Below are 12439 nucleotides of genomic sequence, written 5' to 3' on the forward strand. Positions count from 1 at the left end.
CAGCAGGTCAAAGGTTAAGAAAAACAGGAGACTGCATCAGTGTAACGCATTACCACAGCTAAGAGATTGAGACCAGGACAAAGTCATCGCTATTTTTTTATATTATGTGGAACTTTTTCTAGTATCTCACCCTGCTGGACCTGTAGTTGGCACGGCTGGCACAGTCCGCTGTGGCACGCCTGGGTGCAGGTGTGTTCGGTACAGTTGAGGATCAAGTCACACTGCTTGTCACAGTGGATGGCAGTGGCCTGGCCACACCGCATTGGCTGACTGCAGAGAGAAGTACGGATGTATTTTACTGTGAGTGTTTGGGCTGAGGTGCAAAGTTTTTCCAATACCAATTGTTAAACCTTAGTAATTGTGACACAGAAATGACAAACATTTGGCAGCCTAAGCGAAGGTACAGTTGAAGTCTGAAGTTTACATACACTTAGGTTGGAGTCATTAAAACTCATTTTTCAACCACTCCAAAGTTCTTGTTAACAAACTGTAGTGTTTGCAAGTTGGTTAGGACATCTACTTTGTGCATGACAAGGCATTTTTCCAACAATTGTTTGCAGACAGATTATTTCACTTATAATTCACTGGATCACAATTCCAGTGAGTCAGAAGTTTACATACACTAAGGTGACTGTGCCTTTAAACAGCTTTGGAAATTCCAGAAAATTATGTCATGGCTATAGAAGCTTCCGATAGGCTAATTGACATCATTTGAGTCAATTAGAGGTGCACCTGTGGATGTATTTCAAAGCATACCTTCAAACTCAAGTGCCTCTTTGCTTGACAGTATGGGGAAATCAAAAGAAATCAGCCAAGACCTCAAAATACATTTTAGACCTCCACAAGTCTGGTTCATCCTCGGAAGCAATTTCCAAACACCTGAAGGTACCACGTTTATATGAACAAACAATAGTACGCAAGAATAAACACTATGGGACCACACAGCCATCTGACCTCTCAGGTAGGAGACGCGTTCTGTCTTCTAGAGATGAACGTGTTTTGGTGCGAAAAGTGCAAATCAATCCCAGAACAGCAAAGGACCTTGTAAAGATGCTGGAGGAAACAGGTACAAAGGTATCTATATTCACAGTAAAACGAGTCCTATATTGACATAACCTGAAAAGCCGCTCAGCAAGGAAGAAGCCACTGCTCCAAAACCGCCATAAAAAAGCCAGACTACGGTTTGCAACTGCACATGGGAACAAAGATCGTACCTTTTGGAGAAATGTCCTCTGGTCTGATGAAACAAAAATGGCCATAATGGCCATAAAGACAATCGTTATGTTTGAAGGAAAAAGGGGGATGCTTGCAAGTCGATGAACACCATCCCAACCGTGAAGCACGGGGGTGGCAGCATCATGTTGTGGGGGTGCTTTGCTGCAGGAGGGACTGGTGCACTTCAAAATAGATGGCATCATGAGGGAGTAAAATTATGTGGATATATTGAAGCAACATCTCAAGACATCAGTCAGGAAGTTAAAGCTTGGTCGCAAATGGGTCTTCCGAATGGACAATGACCCCAAGCATACTTCCAAAGTTGTGGAAAATGGCTTAAGGACAACAAAGTCTAGGTATTGGAGTGGCCATCACAAAGCCCTGACCTCAATCCTATAGAACATTTGTGGGCAGAACTGAAAAAGCATGTGCGAGCAAGGAGGCCTACAAACCTGACTCAGTTACACCAGCTCTGTCAGGAGGAAGGGGCCAAAACTCACCCAACATATTGTGGGGAGGTTGTGGAAGGCTATCTGAAGCATTTGACCCAAGTTCAACAATTTAAAGGCAACGCTACCAAATACTAATTGAGTTTTTGTTAACTTCTGACCCACTGGGAATATGATCAAAGAAATAAAAGCTTAAATAAATCATTCTCTATTATTCTGACATTTCACATTCTTAAAACAAAGTGACTGACATAAATAAGACAGATAATTTTTTACATGGATTAAATGTGAGGAATTGTGAAAAACTGAGTTTAAATGCATTTGGCTAAGGTGTATGTAAACTTCCGACTTCAAATGTATGTCAATAAACAGTGGGTAAGTTATTACGATGTAGATATTTGTCCAAGTCCCAAAAGGTACCCTATTCCCTATATAGTGCACTACTTTTGACCAGATCCCTATGGGCCCATTTTGGGACGCAAACTTGAGGTCAAGAGGATATACAGTACCTGGTTCTTCCACAGATGCAGGCTTTGGTGACAAAGGCAGGACACGGTGGACAAGGTCCGGGGTGACACAAGCTGCAGAGAGAACCACAGAGGCGACACAATCAAGACAACCACTTCATGTTGTTGAACCACAGATTGTTATGTGGTGGTGGGATGAGGTTCGTTATGTATGGGTTGGGTTGTGTCTCACATGTTACAGGGGTGCTTGCAGTCTGCTCCGCTCCTCTTCTTCCCACACATATCTCCACAGCTGTGTGGGATCTCGCTACGCTGGAACTCCGGGTTGGTCACTTTGCCTGTCAATCACAGAATAAGGAAATACAGTAGAGAAAGAACTTTGGACAAGGAAATTGATTTCTACTACTTGTTTATTTTATCAGTTCAGTGTCATTAAGATGATTATTTGTTTTGTACCATGGCATTGTTGAATACTCTTGATTGTCTTGAAGGGCACTCTAGAGCAGTGGTTCTCAACTGGTTTTGCCTTGGGACCCAAACTGAACCACGCTGTCTCAGCCATGAACAAATATTCGCATTGTGAAAAATAATCAATATACAATCTGGAAAACTATTTTTAATGCTGTATTGAAACTAAATGTAGCAATTATAAAACAAGGGACCAACATGCCCACCTCTAATTGTCAATAAATACATTTTGCCCATACTCTTGATGAAGAATGTTAAAAACTCACTGGTATGAGACCACTAAATCAACCAAAATAGCACTACTAATAGCTCTATTGAAAATATATTTCTTTCTGGGATTAAATTATATTTAAAAAATGTTCATGATCTTTTCTACACACTTTCTACCTGGTTTAAATTGTTTAAATTCAGACCTGAGTATTTGTTAATACATTTGTTTATATTTATTATTACTTTTACTCAGACACCTGCGACCCATTCAAAAACTCACTTGGGTCGCAACCCACAAGTTCAGAATCGCTGTTCGAGAGCGTGCATTATTTCCTTGTAATGCATGGTAGAATTCAATGGCTATGAAGTGCATTCTTTCATGTTCTATGTTTGAGCAGCTTTTGAAAGCAAAAGTTGAATTGAAAACATTCATTGTTAAATTCGATTTTTATAATATCAAGCTAGGATTGATGTTTGGTTAGCTAAACTAGCAAGTCTGTTTGGTTACCAAAGCAACTTTCGTAGCTATCTAGTACACTTGCAAGCTACTTCAGTGGATGTTGAACACATTCCTAACATGTTAAATCATAGCCTGGGATAACATGTAAATGGTCTCTGGAAAATAATGCAGCGCCATGGAAGGTGCAACACGCATTAGCCATTGGCCATTGTATTATACCGTGCATCGTAGGGAATTACACAACGGGTGGATCTAATCCTGAATGCTGATTGGTTAAAGACCTCATTCCAGCCAGTGTCTATTCCACAAATTACCACCGGCTAAATCTATGACGTTAAAATTACTATTTAATCTGTTCCATCTGACTGCGCAATCCACGGTCTCATCAGCCCAACCAGGCAATTTATAAACTTGATCCCCACTATAGAAATGTATGTAGACATTCTTACATTTCTTTTAGACTAACATTTAGTTTAACAGAGGAGATTTGTCAAAACCTTGCGGTCGGTCTCTACGACATTTGAATCATTGTTTCAACATTCAAATTCAATCCCCAGCTGTTCCATAGTAATGAACGCATCAGGAGTTGGGATGAAACAAGCAGACAGCATTTCTCAGCCAGTCAAAATCATGAATCATTTATGGATATATACAAAGAAATGTCCATTGAAAAAAGGTAAAACAAAGTGCATCCATTTTGCAGTCTTTCCAGCTTCAGTTTGAAGTGATTGTGTTAGCTGTGTTGTTGGCTAGCTCCTTTGAACAACAGTGTCCTGACGGGAGAGCAAAATTGCAAAATAAGCTCATTGTTATGGATGTATCAAAATAAATGTCTCTGGAAAACAGCGTGAGCAAATGCAGCTACTTTGCTGTTATTCTGGCTGGACATTTTGACGTGACTAAGTTGGCTGGCTAGCAAGCTAGCAAGGGATAAGAACATTGCCAGTCAGTATGGCAATGGAACATTTAGAACAAACGTTACAGAACAAAAAGTCTGCACGACTGGGTTACGTCTCTAGCAACCGAACTGATAGAACGAACAACCAGTTGGCTTGGGTTGCAACTAGGGCTGTGGAGGTCACAAAATTGTCAGCCGGTGAATGTCAAGCAAATAACTGGTCGGTCTCACGGTAATTTACCATTAACATAAACACATTTAGTATCTCCTGGCTTCCACACATTTTAAAAAGTAATAAATCCATGTAATATAGCCTAGGTCCTGATGTGCCAAATGGCTGTGGGAAACACTTTCATTTAGCAGATAAGATTGGTTTACAATTCCGTGGCATTATTTTATAGTATGAAGAATACAATTGAACAAAGCAAAAGAAAATGTACATTTTCTCCAAAGGATTTGAGGGAGTGCGCACATGCATCTATTCTGTGTTGAGATGTTAACAAAGAAATAGGTACTCCCATATGCTTAATTTAGAGTTATTAACTGTAGTTCTACAAACGTACAAAAGTTGTTCTAAGCTCTGCTTAGTTTTTTGCTCAGGCTGTACACACTCCAATTGTCCCTCATTCACAATTTGACAAGCACTTGATAATGCCTTGAATTTCTCGGCGGCATCCCCTTTGTGGCCGTAATCGGGGACACAACTGGGCGCTGACGAAAACAAGATGAGTAGGCCTAACAAACAGCAAAAGCACTAGCCTATGTCAATCTACTATCCCCCATAGTACAAAATTATTATTATATTCTGTGCCAGAAATAAATATTCCAAACAGTCTGAGACAGTTGATGATGCAATAGATCCCAAATTAATACAACAACTAGCATGGAAGAAAACGTTTTTAGGCAATGTGGCTGACGCAACGGATCAGAATGTTTAGCTTAACATGTTGATAGCCTAATAGTTTATTTCTTCACATTATAAGTGCAGTAATGCGCACATGGTAGTAGGATATAAGCGCAAATGTTCCATTAGCGGAAAACACCATTACCAAAAGTGACCGCAAATGCAATTATACATGTAATGCTTTTATTATAAAGGTGAATGTTTATGGTGAAAATTACCATCCCCAAACTTGAAACTCATACGCTGATTATACGGTGGCCAAAAAAGTACGTGAACCCTTTGGAATTTCTGCATAGATTTGTCATAGATGAAGATCAGATTTTAAGTCACAACAATAGACAGTGTGCTTCAACTAATAACAATTATTGTACTTTTCTTGTATATATTGAATACACAATTTAAAACATTCACAGTGTAGGTTGGAAAAAGTATGTGAAGCCCTAGGCTAATGACTTCTCCAAAAGCTAAATGGAGTCAAGAGTCAGCTAACCTGGAGTCCAATCAATGAGACGAGATTGGAGATTTTGGTTAGAGCTTCCATGCCTCATTTTTTTATATAAAAAAAAAAAAGACTAAATTTGAGTTTGCGATTCACAAGAAGCATTGCCTGATGTGAACCATGCCTCGAACAAAAGACATCTCAGAAGACCTAAGATGAATAATTGTTGTCTTGCAAAAAGCTAGACAGGGTTACAAAAGTATCTCTAAAAGCCTTGATGTTCAGTCCATGGTAAGACAAATGGTCTATACATGGAGAAATTTTACCACTGTTGCTACTCTCCCTAGGAGTGGCTGCAAGAGCACAGAGCAGAATGCTCGAAGAGGTTAAGAAGAATCCTAGAGTATCAGATAAAGACTTACGGAAATCTCTGGAACATGCCAACATCTCTGTTGACGAGTCTACAATATGTAAAACACTGAACGAGAATCTTGTTCATGGTAGGACACCACGGATGAAGCCACTGCTGTCCCCCAAATAACATTACTGCACATCTGAAGTTCACAAAAGAGCACCTGACTGTTCCACAGTGCTACTGGCAAAATACTCTGGACAGATGAAACTAAAGTACAGTTGTTTGGAAGGAGCACACAATACTATGTGATAGTTGTGATACAAACCTTATTAAAACATATAGGGCTATGGGCTAGGCAACACGAGGCGTCCGAAAAGTTGATTTAATAATGTGACATTTGTTTCGATTTAGAATGGACCATTATCATACACCTGTATCGAAACAGGGGCAGTGGGAAAAAACATGTCATCTATGCACTTACAGTTGAGGTCAGAAGTTTACATACACTTAGGTTGGAGTCATTAAAACTCATTTTTCAACCACTCCACAAATTTCTTGTCAACTAACTATAGTTTTGGCAAGTCGGGTAGGACATCTACTTTGTGCATGACAAGTATTTTTTCAAAAAATTGTTTAGACAGATTATTTCACTGTATCACATGGGTGGGTCAGAAGTTTACATACACTAAATTCACTGTGCCTTTAAACTGCTTGGGGGAAATGATGTCATGGCTTGAGAAGCTTCTGATAGGCTAATTGACTTCATTGGAGTCAATTGGAGGTGTACCTGTAGATTTATTTCAAGGCCTACCTTCAAACTCAGTGCCTCAGGCCACATCATGGGAAAAGCTAAATAAATCAGCCAAGACCTCCACAAGTCTAGTTCATCATTGGGAGCAATTTCCAAACGCCTGAACGTACCACGTTCATCTGTACAAACATTAGTACGCAAGTATAAACACCATGGGACCATGCAGCCGTCTTACCGCTCAGGAAGGAGACGCGTTCTGTCTCCTACAGATGAACGTACTTTGGTATGAAAAGTGCAAATCAATCCCAGAACCGCAAAGGACCTTGTGAAGATGCTGGAGGTAACAGGTACAAAAGTATCTATATCGACATAACCTGAAAGGCCGCTCAGCAAGGAAGAAGCCACTGCTCTAAAACCGCCATAAAAAAGCCAGATTACAGTTTGCAACTGCACATGGGGACAAAGAAATTACTTTTTGGAGAAATGTCTGATGAAACAAAAATAGAACTGTTTGGCCATAATGACCATTGTTATGTTTGGGAGGAAAAAGAGGCAGGCTTGCAAGCCGAAGAACACCATCCCAAACGTGAAGCACGGGGGCGGCAACAACATGTTGTAGGGGTGCTTTGCTGCAGGAGGGACTGGTGCACTTCACAAAATAGATAGCATCATGAGGTAGGAAAATTAGGTGGATATATTTAAGCAACATCTCAAGACATCAGTCAGGAAGTTAAAGCTTGATCACAAGAGGGTCTTCCAAATGGACAATGACCCCAAACATACTTCCAATGTTGTGGCAAAATGGCTTAAGGACAACAAAGTCAAGGTATTGGAGTGGCCATCACAAAGCCCTGACCTCAATCCTATAGAAAATGTGTGGGCAGAACTGAAAAGGCGTGTGCAAGCAAGGAGGCCTACAAACCTGACTCAGTTACACCAGTTCTGTCAGGAGGAGTAGGCCAAAATTCACCCAACTTATTGTGGGAAGCCTGTGGAAGGCTACCTGAAAAGTGTGACCCAAGTTTAACAATTTAAAGGCAACGCTACCAAATACTAATTGAGCGCATGTAAACTTCTGACCCACTGGGAATGGGAATGTTCCCCTGGCGCAGAAGACATGGATGTCGATTAAGGCAGCCCCCCAGCACCTCTCTGATTCAGAGGGGTTGGGTTAAATGCGGAAGACATTTCAGTTGAAGGCAGTCAGTTGCACAACTGACTAGGTATCCCCTTTTCCCCCATGGTTTATTTTCATGCCAGCCAGGTAGCCTATAGTCAGTCCTGTTGTAAACATAAGCAATGTGCTTAATATTAGGAAAGTTGAGAAATAAATCTAGTAAGCCTAGCCTATAGAAAGCTGATGGGATCCTCTTTATTAGCGCCCATCACTCTTGTTTTCTCCCACAATTGCATAGCCTATAGAAATGTTGCGCAACATGAGATCATGGGCTCTCATGAAGTGTTTGATTAGAATTTTGGTTTCCTTTGCATTGATGTCAGATTGATTAGAGTGGACAATACCAGGCAGTTAGCATGCTTGGTAGGCTACTAATGACCATCAGCAGCATTTATTATTATTTTTTTAATCTTTATTTAAGGCAAGTCAGTTAAGAACAAATTCTTATTTTCAATGACGGCCTAGGAACAGTGGGTTAACTGCCTGTTCAGTGGCAGATTTGTACCTTGTCAGCTCGGGGGTTTGTACTTGCAATCTTCCGGTTACTCGTCCAACGCTCTAACCACTAGGCTACCCTGCCGGCCCAGGATAAGAGCTACCCAGCATAAGAGCTTGGAGAAGCCTAACTACTGTGACTAATCGGTCACGTGGAGGCAGTCATACGGTCATCGCAACAGCCCTAGTTGCAACCCTAGGTTTGTGTTGGGACTATAGCCTGTGAAAGGATGGAAAAAGTATGAATAATATATCAAAATAACATTTTTAATGAAAATATGTCAATCATTATTTGAATATGTTGGTAACCCGTTGTATAAAAGTGATAACGCCCTCAAAGCCAGAGTTTGGAGGATATATTAGCATGGTTTGCCGGGCCTCGACAATCTCGGGCCTTATCACTTAAATAATGCATGCCCCAGAATGCCCTTCAAGCCAATTCGAAGCTAGTCATTCATTATTTTCCATAGAACGCATAACCCCTTGTTGATTATCCCTTACATAATGCGCAAAGCATCTCAACGAGCGAGGAAGACTAGGGATGCACTACTGTCTGGGAATAATGGCTATTAGCTAATCACTTACCACAGAAGCACTTGTAGGTGTTTGGGGGTTGGAAGACAACATTCTGACAAGCTGGACACCTCCACCCATCATTTGTTTCTAAAAATTAGAACAACAGCTTGAATATCACATATAGCATCCTTCACAGATCTCTTTAAGAATGATGGTTGTCCACAAAATGTGCACTACATCTTAAATAAGGTTACATCTTATAAAATTACAATATATTGTGACATTGTTAGTACAGAAGTAACAGCGCACATTAGCTGCAATTAAGATAATAGAAGGCCACTGCAATTAGGATAAGGTCACTGGGGCCGCATTTTTGCTACAGTGGATATTGTAGCCTCATCTGTCGTGCAGAATTTGCACTCCTATATTGTCTGGGTGGAGCAGCAATGTGCTATCTATGGAGGACTATTGTGTTAAAAGTCATGAATGAGCTGAATGAGTGACTGCTGGGCAGTGCTTAATTGCACACGGGTCTGCCTGTTGGTCTGTCTGTGTTCGGCCTACCGTCTGCCTGTGAGGCTGGGGAGCGGGCCCACTTCTTGATGCAGTTGAGATGGAAGACATGGAAGCAGCTGAGACAGCTCCAGACAGGTGCCATCACCCTGATCACCTCACAGCACACCATGCACTCATACTTCTCCTCGGACAGCTGCTCAATCAGGCAACCTGGACAGAGATGGAGAGAGTCACCAGAGACTCCAAAACATAACCAGCACCAGTCCAGGAGGGTCAGAGCCAGAGTGGACCATAACTGGAGTGGTCTTAATAATGATGGTTCAATCCCAAATGGCATCCTATTCCCTATATAGTGCACTGCTTTTGATCATGACTCATAGGGCTTTGTTTAAAAGTAGTGCACAATGTAGAGAAAAGGGTGCCATTTGGAACATACTTTCAACATGATAACTACTCTCAGAGCAAACTCATTCACAAATGACCGATCTAATAAAAAATGTTTTCAGATATTCTTTAGCTTAGTTAGTTATTTTGTTTTCTGTGAAACTGCCCTCTCACCGGTCTGTGTCTCCTTGCTCTTGTTGGGCATGTTGTCCCCCCTCTTCTGCCCAGGCCTGTAGTCATATTTGGGTGTTCTCCTCTGGCCTCTGTCCTGCAGGGGGGTGCATTTCCCCTGACCCCTCCAGTTGGGCTCTTCTTCAGTGCTGGGGCCCAGTTTGTCATGATGGGCAGGGAGGATGTCTCTGCCGCTGGCTCCCCTTTCAGGCTCCTTCCTCTCCTGGGGATATTCTTTGATCGGCCCCTGGCTTCGCTTTGGCTCTTGGAATTTCTTTCGAGGGTCAAGATGGGGGTTCCTGTCCTCGGTCCTACCGCCTTTACGGTTTCTGGTTCCAATTTCTAATGATCGGGTTTCTTCTCTGGGCTCAACCGGATCCCAGCCTCCTCCCCCTCCTCCTGTAGCATGGTTTTCCTGGTTCTCCTGCTTGTCCAGAGAGTGAAGAGGTCCTTTAGAGCTCCTCTCTCCTCTCCGTGGCTCCTGGCTGAACCGCCGGGGCTTTTTAGGCCGGGTGTCCTGGTGGTCTTCGTGGGCAGGCCCCACCTCTCCCCCCCGGCCCCCAGGGTCTCGACGCCAGCTAGGCCCGTCAATGGGGGGTCCCCTCTCCATGTGGAGTGTTCCAGGCCTGTAGCCTCCACCAACAAGTCCATGGGGGCCCCCAGGTAAGCCAAGGGGCCCAGTGCCAATTTCAACCCCAGGCCTATTCCACCTCGGATTCCGGCCCCTTGAGCCCCGGCCACCTCCCCCACAACTTCCATTACCCCCTCTTCCTCGACCCCTCTGTACATCCTCTCTGTGGTGGGGAGGAGGATGGAAGTTTACTAGGACATTGTCATGAGATGATTTGACCCCATGATGAAAATGTTCTTGCTGCTGCTGCGGCAGTGGGACATAATTATTAGGACTACTCCAAGTACGGTTGTGGTCCACTCTGGCTCGACCCCTCCTGGACTGTTGTTGGTTTGGTTTCTGTCGTGATGAAGGCCCATCTGGATTCAAATCCAGAGAGTCTATACATGAAAAGACATAACCTACGTGTTACTGAGTGGCTTAACATGAGTAGCAACCACGGCGGTAACAAACTTAACAGGCTGCAAGTACATCCTTGACACGAGACTCCAAAGACAAGGCGTTTATGTTGACATCTTCGTTCGCCTAGTCTTTGGAGTCGTGTCAAGGATCTGAGTATGACAGATCACCTCTTCTGGACTTTGATACTAGAGCACGTCATGTAGTTAGTTAGACTTTGCCAACCATCATCACATAAGTAGGCAACAACGTTCACTATTTGTTAGAGGTTCTCACTGGCTTTCCTTCGACAAGCAAGGGCATAGCCATTGCTAAAAGTCCGCATGAGTCCACCAGTACCTAGCCTAGGCTGTGTCGCTAACTAGCTAGCCAGCCAGCTTCTCGAGCTAAAGTTAAATGAACATGCGTCTAACAGTGTGGCCACACTGACAACCAAAGACTAGCGAAGTGAGTCACTGAGTGAGAGAATTTGTCTCAGTCCGCTAGCTTGCTGACGTTAACTAGTTAACGTAACGTTAGTTAAGCTAATGCAGAGTGCAATTTCACAACTGCGCTCAACACAAACCCTGTAATTTGACTTTGATATGATTTAGCTAAATAGCATGCGAGCTAAATAAAGGGTTAACGTTAGCTTTTCTCTTTAAAACTAAAAGGATCAAGCTAACTAGCCATCAAGCCAAGTTAGCTGCTAGCTAGCCAAACGTTACTTCTTACCTGTGACTGAGCACTCAGCCATTCAAACCCAGCTGATGCAAGTTAGTTGGCAGTGGCTCACGTTCTTCTCCCACGCGAAGGTTTTTATTGTTGTTGGGGGATTAAATGCCACTGTTTGCATTTATTTTTCCCACAATGAAACATAATAAAACGTCTCCTCTTCTTACATAATTGAGATCTCTTGTCTTGTGGTTGGCACGAGCCCCGACGATTCTTCCAGATTCTGCAAAGGGGTTTGAAGTTATGTCACCCAACTTTATTGAGACTCACAGGCAGGACTGGACATCCATTTGCTTGGAATAACCAGCAGGGGGACCCTAGGTCATCATGCACCATGATCCACAGTGTTACCATTGGGTGATACTTTTTCCTGGAGAGAATCGAATGGAATGGAATTCAATAGAACTGATCTGAATAGAATAGAACTGAATGAAATAAAAAAAATAATAGAACTGAATAGAATAATATATTGTCCCACATGGAGAAAATTCTTCCCACAGTCTTGTGCAGACAAATGATCCCACCCTTAGGTCTACACATACCACACAATACATAGTGCCTCAGTGAGAAAGCCAGCCAGACAGACAGACAGGCGCAATAGACTGGTACCTATGGCCTAAGGACAGTCTCTCTTAGCAGTAGTGTGGTTGATCAAGGTCGTCAGAGGCTTCTATAAAGGATTTGTGGACTTGGGTCACTAGGCTGTTGATTTAAAAAATATTTCTGAGATAATGCAACTCTGCAAATGGTTAACTCTCTCTGAGATGATACACAAGGCTATAACAGTTCTGCATAATGAGCTAGGTCAAACACAGAGTCT

At 42.5% G+C, this 12439-nt stretch overlaps 1 protein-coding gene across 1 annotated transcript in view; it reads right to left on the reverse strand.

The window, feature by feature from the left end:
• Window positions 1-11859, reverse strand: part of LOC118361482 (transcriptional repressor NF-X1-like) — a 29714-nt gene extending 17855 nt beyond the window's left edge. Inside the window, exons 1-7 of the mRNA XM_035741458.2 lie at window positions 11620-11859; window positions 9879-10886; window positions 9369-9530; window positions 8874-8951; window positions 2364-2469; window positions 2174-2245; window positions 131-270 (exon numbers count right to left, since the gene is read on the reverse strand). Of these exons, the coding sequence (XP_035597351.1) occupies window positions 131-270; window positions 2174-2245; window positions 2364-2469; window positions 8874-8951; window positions 9369-9530; window positions 9879-10886; window positions 11620-11641 (1588 nt within the window). The 5' untranslated portion in view covers window positions 11642-11859. The remainder of the gene's footprint in view (window positions 1-130; window positions 271-2173; window positions 2246-2363; window positions 2470-8873; window positions 8952-9368; window positions 9531-9878; window positions 10887-11619) is intronic.
• Between the last annotated feature and the right edge of the window lie 580 nt (window positions 11860-12439).

Source organism: Oncorhynchus keta, chromosome 28, assembly GCF_023373465.1.
Source record: "Oncorhynchus keta strain PuntledgeMale-10-30-2019 chromosome 28, Oket_V2, whole genome shotgun sequence".
In the NCBI taxonomy this organism is placed as follows: Eukaryota; Metazoa; Chordata; class Actinopteri; order Salmoniformes; family Salmonidae; genus Oncorhynchus; species Oncorhynchus keta.